This window comes from Cnephaeus nilssonii (genome assembly GCF_951640355.1).
Source record: "Cnephaeus nilssonii genome assembly, chromosome: 16".
Classification (NCBI taxonomy): Eukaryota; Metazoa; Chordata; class Mammalia; order Chiroptera; family Vespertilionidae; genus Cnephaeus; species Cnephaeus nilssonii.
In genome coordinates this window covers 35,309,540-35,327,186 of record NC_137087.1, presented here as the reverse complement: position 1 = coordinate 35,327,186, position 17,647 = coordinate 35,309,540, and the positions used below count along the sequence as shown (strand labels likewise).

The 17,647-nt window shown below is 41.1% G+C and overlaps 1 protein-coding gene across 1 annotated transcript in view; it reads right to left on the bottom strand.

Moving 5' to 3' along the window:
• Positions 1-11,186, bottom strand: part of PTEN (phosphatase and tensin homolog) — a gene marked incomplete at its 5' end in the record, with an annotated part of 80,685 nt that extends 69,499 nt beyond the window's left edge. The window contains one exon of the mRNA XM_079793263.1: positions 10,397-11,186. Within this exon, the coding sequence (XP_079649389.1) occupies positions 10,397-11,186 (790 nt within the window). The remainder of the gene's footprint in view (positions 1-10,396) is intronic.
• Between the last annotated feature and the right edge of the window lie 6,461 nt (positions 11,187-17,647).

The window sequence follows — 17,647 nt, the reverse complement described above, 5'->3', positions numbered from 1 at the left end:
CAAGGTTAATGTATAACTACAGGGAAATAAATATTTTTGATGACTTTACCATTTAAAAATCATTACTTCAGGCAATTATGAGGTGCTCTGGAAGTTGTTCAAACACACATCCTTTAAGTTCACTAGAATAAATTACATTTTAAAATAGATACATTTGAACAAAACAAGAAGCTAATATGGAAGCATGAAGTTGCAGAGAAATAGTACAATGGGTAAATTTGTTTTAAGTTCTCTTTAATTATGTTTTCATAAAAGAAATTTTAAGTACAGTAAGCAAATGGAGCTTTTTATTCATATGCTGAAATAAATACCATAAGCTAATCATGTGTCTTGAAATGAAAAAACTTAAAATATTTATCAGTATCTCTGAATAGCTCTTGTAATTTCAAAAAATCATAACACTCAGTCAAAACTTAAATTTCATAAGAATTTTTATATTAGGCCTTGACATTTTACTCTGCTTGTACAAAATGACAGGAAAAATAAATTGTAAAATCAAGCAAACAAAAAAAAAATCATGGCAAACCATCTATTCCTAGAACACTTTCGTAATTATGTTTGTCTGCCCTAAAAACAAAACAAAGCAAAAAAAAATTTAAGAATCCACTAAGTTACTCCCTTGGCACCTTATTATATCTGAACTAATCTAAGACTCTGTCCTGAACTTTTCCAAAAACTTCACATTAATGCAAGTTTTTAATTTAGATAAAGCACATTAATTCAACAGGCTGAGAGAAAAGAATGTAGCACATGCATCAGCGAGTCTTAGAGTCAACCTTACTTTCTTTACCTGGAAAGATATGAGAAGTTTTTATAACTTGTCAAATTTTGGCATTTTACATCAGTGCATTTAATTTCACTATATCTGACTGTAACAAAAGCAGCTTTAGAATAAAGGAAAGTTTAAGTTTAAAAAATGCATTAAACAATAACAAAAAAACAAATATACTGGGAGCAAAGTATCTCCCAACAACTACATAATTAAAGGAAACAAGTAAAGATTACTTTAAAAACTACTGGCAATATAAAAAAAGTTAATGCCTTTTTTAAATGAAGCATATGCATCTTGTTAGAGCAGTTCTATGATGCATCCTTCCAGTGCATTACACTTATACATGTTTATTGAAAATATCTTCAGCCTTTTCTAATAGAATTTATAAGCAACAATTTCACAATCAGCCTAATAACATATGAGCCTTCTTCAAATACATCTTTTTTTATTAGCAGAGATATCTTTTGTGGACCAAGTTCTTATTATAAAGAATACTGGTCTAGCAGCAATCAGATAACCTTGATGGTAAAAGCCTAACTCCATCATTTATTAGCAATTTGACCTTAAATACCACAACCTAAGGGCAAAGATACTGACTTTTATTGAATATTATACTTCTTATATACCAGACACTTTATACCTTTAAACCAGGGTTTCTCAGCCACAGCAGTATTGGCATTTTGGGCCAGATAAAATTCTTTGTTGTGGGAGGGACTGTTCTGTGCATTGTAAGATGTTGAGCAGCATCCCTGGCCTCTACCCACTGATGCCAATAGGATTCTAGCCCCTTGACCCCCTTCCCCCCCCACCTCCCAGCTATGGCCACCAAAAATGTCTGGACATTGACAAATGCCCAGACAAGGTGGAAGGGGGTGATCCACCCCTAGTTTTCAATTTCTGAAAACATCTACTCTACACTTCCAATAAGCCTAGAAATCCATCCCACATATTAAGGGTTTTTACCACAATCCTTAGAGACCTGGAAACTAGGGTTCAGTAAGGCTTAGTGTATCTTTTATTACACAATTGATAAAGTGGTTAAGCAAGGATTTAAGCTAGATTTTAGGTCCGACTGATTCCCAAATCTATTCTCCCACCCAACTATACTGCCTTTCTAAACGCATTGCCTCATCTACAAAATCAGGATAATATTTATCATGCTGAACTATTTAGGGGTTAGAAATTTAAAGAGATAATATATGTGTAAATTCCATTAACCTAAAGGAGGTAACACATCAAGAATTTGGTTAATAGATCATCATGAAATACAGTGGTTCACAAAGTGTGATCCTCAGCCACCAGCATCAGCATCACTTGTGAACTTGTTAGAAATAAATTCTCAGGCCTCAACCCAGACCTACTGAATCACAAACTCTGGAGGTGCCACAAGTAATCTATGGTGTAACAAGCCCTCCAGGTTACTCTGATACTCCTGAAGTTTTGAGAACTACTGATGTAACAGAATCAGAAAAGTACTGCACCAAGTGCCCCCAAACCCTGCATCCTTCTTTTAGCTCAGTCTTCTACCAGCTTTCAACAAATTACTGATTCTACAGAGCTAGAATTACTATACTATAAGAGGAAAGTAATGCTTGTCCTATTTCTTAGGTTGCCTCTTTTTTCCTTTGCCAAATCAAATAAGCTGATCATCAGCTTTTAAGAAAAGGCATTGTTGTCCTGGCCAGGTAGCTCAGTTGTTTAGAGCAGTGGTCGGCAAACTGCGGCTCGCGAGCCACTTGCGGCTCTTTGGCCCCTTGAGCGTGGCTCTTCCACAAAATACCACGTGCGGGCGTGCACATACAGTGCGATTGAAACTTCGTGGCCCATGCGCAGAAGTCGATTTCCAGCTCTCAAAAGAAATTTCAATCGTTGTACTGATGATATTTGGCTCTGTTGACTAATGAGTTTGCTGACCACTGGTTTAGAGCATCGTCTAGATATGCCAAGGTTGCAGGTTTGATCCCCAGTCAAGGGACATACAAGAGTCAACCAATGGATGAATGAATGAGTGGAACAACAAATTGATTTCTCTCTCTCTCTACCCAAATAAATAATAGGCTTTGTTGATTAAAAAAAAAATTTAACCAATTTATAAGACAGAGTACATGCTAGCTAATTCTGTTACATCAATTAAAAAGAAAAAGATCCGCCCAGCTGGTGTGGTTCAGTGGATTGTTGTCCCATGGACCAGGTTCGATTCCAGGTCAGGGCACGTGCCCAGGTTGTGGTCTTGATCCCCAGTAGGGGGCATGCAGGAGGCAGCCAATGGATGTGTCTCTGTCATCCATGTTTCTATCTCTCCCTCCCTCCCTATCTAAAAATCAATAAAAACATATTAAAAAAAAAAAAGATCCTTCTGACTTAAATCCTCATTTTTCATGTTTCTAAATAATTAAATAAAAATGTTAAATTTCATAACACAGATAAATTAAGCCTGGCAAAGCACTGTTTTCACTTTACTAAAACAAACAACAACCAAAAAAAAAACACACAGAAAAACCCCAGAGTAATTTATAAATATGCATTTGAAAAATAAATACCTAAAAATCCAACTCAGTAATATCCCCCAAATTTCATTTTAAAAGTAGAAAAAGTTTTCAGTTCTATTTAATCTTCAATCATTTCAGAGTAATTAGAACACTCAAAGATTCTCACTTATTCATGAGAACAAAATCATTTTAAATGGAAAAAAAATTGCATACATTTTAAAGCAGTTGTTTGCAACTTTGAATATGCATGCTATATTTAAAATTTTAAGAATACATCTGATTTGAATACTTAATTCAAATCACAATGCATTTCCTAAAATCTTAAATAATTGCATCCTCTTTAAAAGATCAGAAATATTAAACATATAAAAATAGCAGAATGAGAGAGCCTTATTTTATTTTAGCCTGAAAATTTACAAAAATCAATAAAGTTCAAAACTATTCTGATGGGCTTTAAAAATACTAAGTCAACTTTAAGTTTTGGGTAGTGATTTAAAGCAAAACATAGGTCCATGTAGCATTAAAGAGAGACACAAAGTGAGAAAGTGTTTTAGACAACTCAATTTTCCTAGATGTCAAAATGCACAGTTCAATTCTACAACCTAGATCTGGGCCAAAATATAGCCAGTTTTTACAACACATAAAATGTTAAAAATCACACAGTCAAATATATAACTAGTCAGGGTACAAATCATTCTGCAATGCCAAACAAATAAGCAAAAAAAACCCTGATAATCAAGTGCTTCATATTGAGGTACTGTGATACAGCTGGGAGACCAGACTAGGCAAAGCGGGGGGGGGGGGGGGGGGGGGGATTATTTTTATGGATACATAATAGACTTTACTAGGCAGATCTCAAGTTTATTCAATCTTCTCCATACCAGGTAAGAATAAATGAAGAAGAAAAATCCTTTAGCTATTTCTTACAATTTCTAGGGCCTAAAATTATATTGAGAATCTCTTTTTTAATATATTTTATTGATTTTTTACAGAGAGGAAGGGAGAGGGACAGAGAGTTAGAAACATCGATGAGAGAGAAACATCTATCAGCTGCCTCCTGCACACCCCCTACTGGGGATGTGCCGCAACCAAGGTACATGCCCTTGACCGGAATCGAACCTGGAACCCTTCAGTCCGAAGGCCGAAGCTCTATCCACTGAGCCAAACCGGTTAGGGCTATATTGAGAATCTTGACTAAACGTGAAAATGGGACACAATAATACAATAGTTGAAAACTAAATTTAAATTCCTATGCTGTATTAATGCACTGCCAGATTAAGTGTAAACTGTATTGTAATAAACTTAACTGGCATTCAAAGTTGCAGGACTCCCCCAAAATCTGAGCTTAAAAAGAAGTGCTAAGAAATATACCTTTTCTGACTTTTCTGATAAACAGTTTAGATAACTCTTGTATCATATATTAAGTTTTCTTTCATTTGAGGCACAGATTACTCTGTGAATAAAAATATACTTTAATTGACCTATCTTTTACACTAAAGAAAATTTAATATCATAACATTTTTATCCTAAAACTTCCACTTTAGTGTGCCAGCAAATACTTTTTGATTAGCATAATTAACTTGTTTGGTCAATAGTAGAGTAAGCAGAGATTTATATTCTATATATGATGAAACAGCAAAATTACAGACATGTTACATATATATACATATATTGAACTCTTAAAGGAATATTCCCTATTTTAAAAAATACTCAGAGCTTGAATCAATTAATATTCTAACATATCCAAAACAGAGGCAATTCAGTTATGATCACTGCTCCTCCCATTAGTGAAAATACAAATAATTTCTAATACATGGATAATCTGAAATTATAATTTTTAAGAGAAGCAGCTACTATTTAAGTACTTACAATGTGGCCGGTACTATGCTAAGTGAATTACTTGCATTATCTCATTTATCACTGGGGAAAAACTTTTTGTGACTAGCTACCATCATCCCTATTTTACAGATTAAGAGGCTTAAGTAACCTATTCAAAGTCATCCAGACACTAAGGGACACAGCCAGGATTCCAACACAAGGCAGGCTGGCTCCAGAGTGTATACTGCCACCATAAAATCTAAAATGAAACAATGTACACATAATGTGTAAATAAAACCACTATTCAATGTTTTAATGTAATTTAAAATAGATTTAACCTTATTTGACAATTCTAAAACAGTATCTACCAAGGTAATCTCTTCTTTAAAGAGAAAATAAGTTCATTTTTAAGTAATATTATGGTAATTTGCTAACTATATTTATTTAACTGTATATACAGAATATTCACACACTTATAAATGAGATCCACTGTCCATATAGATTCACTCTTCATATTTATGGACAGTGAATCTAACTTATAAGTGTTTGAAAATTCTGTGTATACAGTCTTCTTTTCCACACTATGTACAAGTTAAGAATATTCTTTTGCTGACAAGTTCAGCCACAGTATCCATCTGTTAATATTCTCAACACCAAGTGTAATCCTAGTAATCTGAAGATATCCACCCATCTCTTAACTGCCAACTGTTGCAAATGAAGAGTATCTGCCTTAACTATACTGGAATTAAATTAAAACTTCCCACCCAAAATTATTTCACACCCTAAATTATGTTTATTCTTTTTATATTAATATTTTTCCAACAACCTTTTTTTTATTCTTGTGCAAATTATATTAAAAGAACCAAATTGCTAATATCTGTAACCAATGAAAATTTTTCAAAAAATTAGGGGATAGGTAGTCAAATCTAATACACTAATTTCACCTTTCCTGACAAATGAAATCATTTTACATTAGCAAGTGCATATATTCAATACTTCCAAAGAGACTTATTATTCACAGACCAAAATACTTTTGACCATCTAGCAAAGAAGGCATGTGGCTGCATATGACTAATATGAAAGAATTATGATATCAATTTACTCAATAAATCCTTACCAACTTAAGTCTAACCTCAACATTACTGATATCCCTGATAGCAACTGCACTAATTTCAAAACTAACAGATAAAAAGCAACTGTAAAACAGAACTGGGTATTTACTGAAATCATTACTGACCCCAATCTCACAAATTGATACAAATGTCTTAAATCACTATCCTTAGAACAAATCCTAACACCTTCCTTAATGAATTCAGTCCACAAAAGAATTCTATGACTATACTTAAAATCAAGTTTATCTAAGAAGGGGGTTAGGGGAAGAGAAAGAATAAGAATGAGGGTTCTACAAAATAGAAAAATTCAGAACTAATGGAGTCTTTAAAAAAAATGATACCAAATAAATTTCTTATACTACATTAATAACATATATTCTGGAAGCTAAATCCTGATAGTACAGCCAAGGCCTAATATTTCAAATAAGTAAAAAACTGTTATATGCATGCACACTTCTAAATCTCCCTTTACAAACTCCGATTTCACATGTAATATTAATATAAAAACATTTTCCGTACTTTTGTCTTACTAAAAAGGCTGAGGTAAAAATTTAAAAATAGAATGTTTACTGAGTGTCAATTAACGTTGAAACTTTGTGAATTGATTTTCCTATAATAAACACTCCTCCATCAAAAGTCACTGAAGTGATTACTTCTTAAGAGCCTTAAAAATTATTTAAAAGTATTAAGCTATCACCAAATGAAAAACAGCAAATGGGGCAAATCTCAAAATAAGAACCCTTGAAAGTAAGAATTGAAGACTTTACTTCCAAAACGCAAGGAATTTTGTAACATTAAGAGGTTTGTACATTATGTGTGGTTATTAGAAAAAAGCAGATAAGTTGCTCCACATAAAAATTAAAATATTGCCAGCTACCATTCTCATGTTGTTAAAATTCTAAAAGGTAATACACACAACAAATGCATCTTTCTCTATCTTTGGAAAACTAAATTTAAAATTAAGGTGTTATATCTCACCATATTTTATCATAGTACTCCTTTAGTATTTTAGGATATCATAAACAATGTAAAGCTGAATTGATGATAACTACTGTGCAAACATTTACAGTAGACAGCAATAAAATTCCTTTTTCCTTATATTGAATCATATAAACTGTAAGTTCCTCTCCTTTCAGATGCACTTTATTCTTAAGCTATATGAAATAAAGTTTTGTCAATTATCACATAGCAATTAGGTGGCCCACTTACGTTGTTTAGGAAAGAAATACAAATTGATACATAACAGTGTAAAATAAAAGTTGTGAGTAGAATCTTAAAAAAAAAACTCACAATACGGTCATTTTAGTAATCACTAATCTTAAGAGATAATACAGCTCATTTCAATAGCCACTCTACTCTCTCTACAACTTAAAAATATTTCCTATGAAGGTTACTATTTGAAAAGACACAAACTTATCAGACAATAAAAATACCAGAAGCCTAAAGTTTTCATGAAATCTAAAGACATTAAATAGTTTATAGACTCATGTTCAGCACTACTTTCCAGACTAACATTAAGAATAAAACCCTCTCAACAAATTATTTTTAGAATAATTCAATTTTGCAAAAATCTTTTACAATTATGGTCTTCAATTTTTCTTTGAGAAATCACTTCATTATTAATCTTTCTCTAACAACTAAAATACTCCAGTTGCTACTTTCCTAAAAGAATTTAACTTTCAACAGGCTAGCTGTCGAAACAGATCCTACAACCTGTCAGAGAAAAGCTTCAATGGCCATTTTAATTTTCCCCCTACAATAAACACAGAACACTAAAGTGAAACCAAGCAAACCAAAGTTTTTGTATATCAAAATTATTGGAAGTGTAACTATCAAAAAAAAAGCCCTTCACTTTTTCCTAAGCAAGTTTTTTTCATGTCAACATTTGGCTCAATAAAACCACAACTCTAGAAATTAAATATTAGTCATTTGATGCACTATTTGATACTGCTTTCTATGCATACCATAACTAAACATACATTTTTAGAGAAAATTTCACACATATAGGCACACATGCTCTGAAATGAAAGGAGAAATAGCCAACCACCTCAATCACCACTCACATATAAAAAGCGGGTAGAATCATTTTAGTTTTATAACCCTAATAATTTTAAATCAAATAGGTAAAGTATAAATAGCATAAACGAAGTTTGATTTGTGTACCAAAAGGCATTCTAGAAGTTTTTTTGAATGGGTTTTTTTTTAAGTTAAACAATTAATTTGTTCTTATATATCTAGATGACTGTCAATGACACATAACATTTGAAATGTTACAAATCAGAAGTTTTCCTACAATTAATTATTTCTAGGCAAGTGGGTCAAATTCAGCCTTAATGAAGTTCTTCAATTAATGTAACCTCCAAAATTTCCAATTATTTTTTCAATATTATTTTTAACTTAGAAAACTGTTAACATTTTGAGTGTTGTCAAGCTATTTTTTCAAGAACTTTTATCATTTCAAAACTTGGGCAAAATTAGCTGTGCACATTTATGTGAAACTACATATCCAAAGGAATATAACTTGTTCAAATATAAAATGTTTTCTTTAGAAAAAAACAAAAAAACCCTTCCCCACAATATTACCAAGACATATACACGTTAGTGTCATTCTACCGTAAAGCAAAATGTTTACTGATATTTGCTAAAATCATTTTTACTAAGAATACTCTATTAGCACTTAAGCAATAATTTTAACTAACTATTGTCCACTGCTACAATTCACACCACCATATTTTTGGCCTTATTAGAATGTTTCAGTCACCTCAAACCAATAACTTAATTCTGTTTTTCATGCCTTATACACTGGCCTATCAGTAACTCTCAATTCCTGTGATACTTTCCATTCTACAAAAAGGAGGGGCTCTATCCCCATCCTTGATCAAAACCAGCTTATTATATCTGAAACTGCAAAGGTTACTGCCTTTTGATAACCACTATCTGTTCTAAGTACAAAGGCTTAACTTGTAGACAATCAAAACTATACACTACACCGTTAAAATTTCTTGGGTTTCTGTCTTATTCAACAAGCTGACTCAGTAAATTTAACACTACAAAAAAAGCTAACATACCTACTACCATCTGAAGCTGGAGAAATCCACTCACCAGCATTTCTGGTTATTAGCTGGTAAATTATACTTGACATCCTACACGAGTCAGGGTAAATTTAAGGGATACAGAAAGATGTCAGAGGGCCTGAAACCTAAATAAGGCTGAGTAGCAATTCTGGCATCACAATACTTAAATTTCAAGTGAGAACTTAAGTTTAATCTTTGCAATCACCATTTGCTACACACAATCCCTTGAACTTACACAACATTATTATCTGGGATCAAAAACCACTCAATCTCCATTCTATTAGGTGTAACAAGAGCACTGAGTATAAAATGCTACTTGAACTGCAAATTTCATGCTCTATCCTACATCACCCCATTAGGAGAGAAAGGCAAATGTAACAGAGCTCTAGTAAGAGCACCTTCTGAGGTATATTCTGGCACCATCTCAAAGGACAAAACTTCTCCATACAGGTCAAAGTTGTCATTAACTTAGCTTCAACGTACAAACCCTACTTTTGCCCTCACGTGAGCACCATACAGACTGCAAATGATTCTGCTTCTAAAATTATGCAAAGCAGCTCACAGCTGGCATTTTAAAAGCATCTATCAAGGCAACCCAGGAAACTAAGAACAATCACTGCAAGATTCTGATGCAATGTGTGTACGTGCAACACTAATTTTCGTTTTAATCTGATCTATACCCTTGATCTAGGGCCTACAGCCAAGATTTAATCGAAATAGGCTCAACCTCAACGCGTCCACTTTTCTGTTCGTTTAGTAGACCGGCTTCCCAAGCTCCCTCTTCCCTAACAGCGGACTGTCTTCTGTATTAACGGACAATAGCCTTTGGGGAAGAGACCCCCAAGATACAGACTGGGAAACCAATCGGTGCCTTGACACTTGCAACCAGGCAAGAGTCCCGTCTAGCCGAACACATCCTAGGTTGAATGCATTCATGAGAGACACAAATATATATATATATATATATATATATATATATATATATATATATATATAATCTCCTAGAAATTCGACCGGGGTTCAGTGCAATAGTCACCCAAACTATGGACATTTTTCGCCTCCGTCTCCTCCCACGTTCTAAAGAGAGAGAGTGACAGAAAGGCAGAGAGGAGCCGCCGCAGAAATGGATACAGGTCAAGTCTAAGTCGAATCCATCCTCTTGATATCTCCTTTTGTTTCTGCTAACGATCTCCTTGATGATGGCTGTCATGTCTGGGAGCCGGTGGCTGAAGAAGAAGGAGGAGAGAGACGGCAGAAGCGGCTGGTGGCGAGGCTTCTTCTGCAGGATGGAAATGGCTTTGGACTTGGCGGTAGCGGAGGCCCCTCGCTCGGCGGCCGCCGGGCTCTGGACCGCAGCCGGGTAATGGCTGCTGCGGCGGCTGCCGGGTGGTTGCAGCGGCTGGGCCTGCTTCTCTTCAGCGGCCAGAGGCCTGGCCGCGGCGGCAGCGGAATGGGGCGAAGACGAACAATCCTCGGAGCGGCTGCCTCCTCCGGCGGCCTCGGGAGCCCGGGCCAGGGGGGGTGCGGCGGCGGCGGAGGGGAGGTTCAGCACCGGCCCGGGCCCCTGGCTGTGCCGCCGCCGCCGCCGCCGTGTTGGAGGCAGGAGAAGGGGAGAGACCAACTCTCCGGCGTTCCCAGCCCTGGAAATGGTGACGGGCGGCTCCGAACCGCTCCCCGGCGCTGCTGCCGCCGCGGCCGCCGCGGCCGCCGCCTCTGCCCCCCGCTCCAGGAGCGGGAGGTGCCGCCGCGCCGCTGCCGGCTCCCGCCCGAGCCCGCGGCTTCCACCGTCCCTTGCCGAAGCCGAGGAAGAGGCTGCCGCACGGTTAGAAGAGGAGACGGAGGGGAGGCGAGGGACGCCGCCGCTGCCGCTGCCGCCGCCGCCGGCCGGCCGGCTCGCCGAGGGCGCTGCCCCCGCGGCTGCTCACGGGCGCTGAGAGGGGCTCTGGGCCGCGGCCGCCGCCGTCTCTCATCTCCTTCGCCTGCGCCCGGCCTCGCCTCTCAGCGGCTCAACTCTCAAACTTCCATCATGGCTGCAGCTTCCGAGAGGAGAGAGCTGAGCGCAGCCGCGCCGCCGCGCCGAGCGTGTATCCTGCCGCAGTGCACAAAGAGTTCCGCCACATCACCGGCCGCCGCGCGGCCCGCCCCCTCCGCCGCCGCGCTGGGAGCCCGAGCGCCTCGGGAGCCCGAGGGAGGGAGGGCGGGGGCAGGGCCGGACCGCGCCGGGGGAGGGAAGGACGGGGGCAGCAAGGGGTGGTAGGAGGGCGCAGCTCCGGGTGCGAACGCCCAACCTGCAGGCGCCACTGAGCATGCCCAGCGTGACCGTCTGGGGCTCGCTCGGGCTGGTTCCGAGGCGCCCGCCCGCAGCTAGGTGCACTTGCCGCGGCTGCTTCTGCAGCCACGCAGGGCGGGGGGGACGAGCTGAGCCTCGGCCGGCGCCCAGAAACCCAGCCGGAGGCGGGGTAGGCTGTTGCGGGGTGCTAAAGGTGAAAGCTGAGGCGGGTGCGTGGAGTGATGTCACTGGCTCGGGTGTGAGGTTACCTGTGCACAGGTGCAAAGGACCGGGTGACAGCACTGGTCATTGCACAGGGAAATGCCGGGACGGTCCCTGCAGCGAGGACACCCCTCCCCCTGCCTCCGCCCCTAAGATTTCCCCGGCACGGCCTGCAGGCTCACTCTTACACCGCTGTAGGCTCACAATCCTTCGCAGAGATTTGAATCCAGCAGCCTTTGCCGAAAAATCCCCCCTCCGTGTCCTCAAGGTGTCAGTCTTTGCACAAAGCACAGCCCCCTATTGTGTCTCCAGTGTGGATCACCTCACCCGGCCCCTTCCACCACCCCACCTCCCGCTTCCCCGGCCACTCGGCCCTTCTGCCCCCAAAAAATGAAAGCTCCCAGTCGAGCACGCCGAGTGTGAGAACATCGTCCCTGAATTTCTAGGTCCCAAAGGACAACTGTCTGGGGGACTGAAAGCGGATCCCGAGGGTGGATGCACCCCGCCGCCCAGGCATTGCCTCCTGGAGGGCCGAGCATTTTCCCCGTGGGAGCTCGGGTTCGGTTCACCGCGTCCCACTCAAGCTCGGTCCTCCGCTTCCGCGCCCCGCCCCCTTTGGGCCGCCGAGAAAAGGCGAATGGGCGGACCGCCCTGGGGCCGGGCTCCGCGCTCCCGGGGCCGGGCGGCGAGCGCCGGAGGCCTGGGTGGCTGGGCCGGAATGAGAAGTGCGCGGCGGTGGAAGCTGCAACCCCTGAGAGTGGGCGGGGCCGAGCAGACCTAGGAGGGTTCAAAAGGAGGTGGAGGGATACCCGGGCCGCGGCCGGAACTACTTTCAGGAGGAGGTCACGTGTGCTCCGAGTTGGGGAACTTTCCAAATTCCCACTCCCCTATAATAGCTGGAGAGGCGAGTGGTTCGCTTCCTTCGCCCGGGGTGCGCCCGCCGGATGCAGGCTGCGGGGCGCCAGGGCCTCCCGGTTCACGAGGGGAAAACTAGCTCGGAAGAGCCTCCCACCGGAGCTCTGTGGGGGCTGACGACTGGGAAGCTGGTTACACAAGCACCCACATCCAAGCACGTGCCCCCGCCTTCCTGCACCGCTGGCTGCCGCCGCTGCTTCTTGCAGACCTGGGAGCGAGAGTTCCCAAGCTGCTCCTACCTTCCCAGCTCTGGATCCGCTAACACTGCGCACTCCCTACCGCAGGAGAAGGGGCTGTGCCCCGGGAGGTCTGTCTCTTCCTCGCTAGTGACCAGGGCGAACCTTCCTGGTGCCGTGCTCGCGGGGCCAGAGGGTAACTTTTGCAGCGGCCTGCTGCTACTGGAATACACCGATGTTGCAACAAACTTCCAGGCACTAACCCTGAGCTGGTGAGCGCGCCCCACCTACTGTAAACTCGGCAAGTAGCAAGTGACTTATCTGGTCGGAGAACCTAGTCAATGGCCGTCAGCCCAGAACAAACCTGTCAAGTCTGCTTACAGCCCCATTAGTTGACCTATCCCTGTGAGAGAGCTGGTTCTGAAAGCCTGAGAACTGGAGCACTTTTACCGGGACACTGATCAGCTGCAAAAACGAGCTGTCCACCTTCTGCTTGGAGAAAATAGGCATCAATCAACACCAATCTAGGAATGTCCTCCTTTTCTTTCCCCTGGGAAGTAGAACTCAAGGAGACAATTGGAGTCCAAAGACTGTGTTAAGGTTTAGGCTGAGGGGCACTGGGAGAACAGAGATCAATTTGTACGTGTATTGCAGTAATTGGGAGTAGATGCCTAGGAAGGCCTAACGAGGATCTATTCAGTATATGAGAAAGAAGATTGTATATGAGCACATCATAGTTGCAGGCAGCCCCTGAAGACTAGAAACCTCAAGAGACCTAGCTTAGAAGCCACAGGCCATTACCTAACTCCAAGACTACTAATTAAACCTTACAATGTTCTTAGCGATCTCTGAGGCTCCATAAATCTGGTAATTTAAATACAACATCCTTTTAAGATGGGTCTGCAAGAATTAGCATCCTGCTGAACCTTCAGTGTTGATATTTACTGGAAGCTGATTTTGTGCATGGTCCTGGTGGGCCTGGGGGCGACAAGGATCATAAGTTGAAAGAAAATGGAAAGCAACCTGGAAAGAGTAGGAGAAAAGACTACTCCTACTTTGGTTTCCAAGGATGAAAATCCTGTCACGCAGCCTAGTGTGAGCTAGAGACTTCTTTATTTTACAAATAACCAAGGACAAAGACTCCCTGATTTCTAGATGTCCCACTAGATTTCATTATAAGACCCTGAGCTGTGCTCAGTTGAATATCCACCACTGCTTGGTGGGGAAAGGCAAAGTGAAGATGAAGTTAAATGAAGGGAAGTGGATTGGGGAGGAGTAAAATGTTCCATGTTAGTTTCTCAGGATGCTGAGCTTGTCCCCAGAGTCCCTGGAGCCTACTCATTGTGAGGATGACTTTTCCAGCATCTAAGGAGTTCTGAAATCCACACCTGGGAAGAAAATGGGTTCGTTTGTGCCCTGTTGGAGTTAGGCTTGTGGAGAGAGGATTCTTTTCAATCCCCACCAGTGATTCTGGTGCAGAGGGTGTGCATCACCAGCACTAAAGTGTGGGAATATGAGACTGGCCTTCAAGCACTTCCGTCAGCTAAAGGGAGAAAATGGGAAATAGTTTTGCTGCTACTCTAAGCACTGGGTCTCTCTACTTTTCTCTAGGGATGAATGAAAGGATCACCAATGTTGGCAGATATTTGTCAGCCAGACAGCAATATCAGGTAGTTATTAGAAGCTGCTGAATAAAAACTTCCTCCCCTTAAGCAGGTTCCTGAAGGAAAATATTGATGTGTCCTTTTTCAAATTTTGTTTTTCTTCTTTTTTCTTCTACCCAATAAATCTCCTTACCCAAGTGGGAGGGCTGAAACCTCTATATAGCTGACCCTATATATAATGTACCGAAAGTTTTTTTAAAAAATGTTTTTAAAATTCAATACCTGCTTGTCTGTACCTTATATTAATTTCCTGGTTTTGATAATTATGGCTCTGTAATTTATTAAGATTAGGCCAGCTGGGTGAAGAATATACATAAACTCTGGATCATTTTTGCAAGTTTTTTGTAAGTCTAAAATTGTTTCAAAATAAAAATTTTAAAAGCTAATTTAATGGTGTGTGTTTTTTTAAGTTAGAGTTCCCTCATCACCTCTCCAACCGATGCCCCAGTCCCATAGCCTGTACCACATTTTAGATTTTTGTTATGCCAGCACCCAACTTTCACGCATCAGTTTCTGTTTTCTACTGTGCATAACACACTACCCCAAAATGAAGCAGCTTAGAAGAGCAACAGCCATTTCCTTGCTCACCATTCTATAATGTAGACAGGACCCAGTAGTGACAGCTTGTCTCTGCTTCATGTGGTGTTGGTTGGGGGTGGCTTACCTTGGGCTGGAGGATTCAACATGACTTCAGTCACATGCCTAGTGCCGCAGCTGGAATGATGGGGATACCTAGAAGCTGGCTGACCCTAACTCCTTCTTTAGTCTCTTTTCCTCCAGAAGCACATCGCCCCTACCAGGCCTTTCTCTTCAGCAAGGTAGCCAGACTTCTTTACGTGATGATTATCTTCCAAGAGACCACAAACTAGTGTCCAGGTCTAGGCCCAGAACTGTAACAGCATCATTTTTGCCTCATTCTATTGACCAATCCAAACAACAGAGTCTGTCAAGATTCCAGGGAGGAGAAACAGGCTTCATCTCTTGGTAGTAGCATGTAGCAAGATGGAGGAATTATTGCTGGTCATCTACCACAATGACTGTAGCCCTTTCCCCTATCAATGACTATTCAAACATAATTTTCCATGGTCAATTCAGCCCAGACTCTCTAGCATTTAAGAATCATCACTATCAGTTGACAATTTGATTGGCAGTAGAATGCTATCAGTTCATTATTTATTGTTTCTTAATCCTGTGATTTTTTTCATTTGCTCACTCATCTATTTTACATGTATAATTCTACCCTAGGATTAGTATATGTCACAAAAGGCTTCATTAAAATAGTGAAATAAAACAAAAGTGATAATACATACATGTGTATATGTGTTTGCATAAATACATGGAAAATATCTGGAAGGATAAACGAGAGAGAAGATAGCATGGGTTACCTCAGGATGGGAAGGGGGCGCTTCAGAAAGAGAAATTTCTCTTCTCATATATTGCTTTCTGTATGGTTTGAAAGTTTTCTACTATGATCCCTTATTTTCTTAAGATAAAAAACTGATTTCATCCAGTAGAATCAATGCTAAAAATAAATAAATGACAATTATCAAAAGAATATCAAGTAAACCAGGGTGAGAGCTCAACTCCTATACCATTTTTAAATAAATGAGCACACTAAGGAATTTCCAGCATTTAAGGCTAAAGATCTGCTTGGTGCCTCCTGCACCATAGAATTACACTAGAGGCCCAGTACAGGAATTCGGGCACCTTAAAAGGAACTGTGGGCTGTGAGGCTGGGGTGGGCACAGGGGCGGGTCTCGGCCCATCCTCCGCACCCCCGCCCGGTCCCTCCCACCAGCAGCAGGTGCGAGCAAGCTGCAGCTCCAGCACGAGCTTCCGGTGCAAGTCGGGCTGGTACAGGCAGTGAGTGCAGGTGCCGGGCGGGACCATGGAGAGCAGGAGCAAAGAATTTTCAGTAACCACCAGAGGCTCGCCCCAATGACAGCGACTGGTGCCCTGCCTTGGTCTGGGCGTGCCCCCCCCACCCCCACCCTCACCTGCTCCACCATCCCACCGTGGCTGATGTCCACCATATTCTGCACATGTCATTGCGACAGGTTGTTCAGCTGTTCAGTCTATTTGCATATTAGCCTTTTATTATATAGGATAAGAATATCTGCCCTAAATTCCAGTTAGTAGAGATGCTGAGTAGTAGACCAGTTGTATCTTACCCTGAGTACCCTCTCTCCCTAAATCAACTGTCTCCGCTAGATCTACTCTTCATTCTTTGTACTATTTAAAGAATGTTCCCTCCAGAAATAATCATATAGGGCCACACATTACCACCACCATTCAGGGCAATGGCAGACTACTTTATGATCCAAGAAACCACAAAGATCCTTTAGTTCATTCATCCCTTTTTACAAATGAAGAAACTGAAGCCCAAAGGGTTTACATGTTTAGATTACATAGCTACTTAGTAAGGGATTCTGGATTGGAGCCTGGGAAATTTCCTGATATCTCTTCAGTGAATAAAGTTGGGAAGAAAACATTACTTTTATAGAAACCTAAATAAGTTAGAGAAAAAATTGACTAGAGAAGGCTTTTAATGGCATTTTCAAGAAGGGAATGAAAATGGTGATTGAAGGGAACAAGAAGACTAAGTAGAAACAATAAGTAGGGAGTAGGGAAAGCCAGGGACAAGTAAACAATACATTTACTGGTGTTTACACTCTGCCTTTAACTGTCCTGAAATTAGCCTCAAGCATCAAAAATGAAAACATAAATTGCTGCATGTTACAAATTTCTCCTCCTCAGTTCCTATGATCATTTGGAGAATATCTTCCAAACCAGGATGTAAAGGAGTTAGCCACTATATGTGGAGATACAATCATGTAAAGAAATTTGGCTACCTTGCTGAAGAGAAAGGCCTGATGGGGCGATGTGCTTCTGGACTGAAAAAAGGAGGAGGGACCATATTCTTTTGAAAAGAAGGGAACACCAAAGCCACTGGGAATAGAGGGGAACACTGCCACCTGCTGAAGAGTTGAAGTCAATAAAAATGGTGCCATGCAGATAAAGCATCTTCAGCAGGGTTCAAAATCAGTTGATCTATTTGCAGTCTGAGCAGGTCAGTGCCGAAAATTTAATTCTAGAATCCTTCAGGCCAATTTGTGCTGGAGAAAGGTTAGTATGT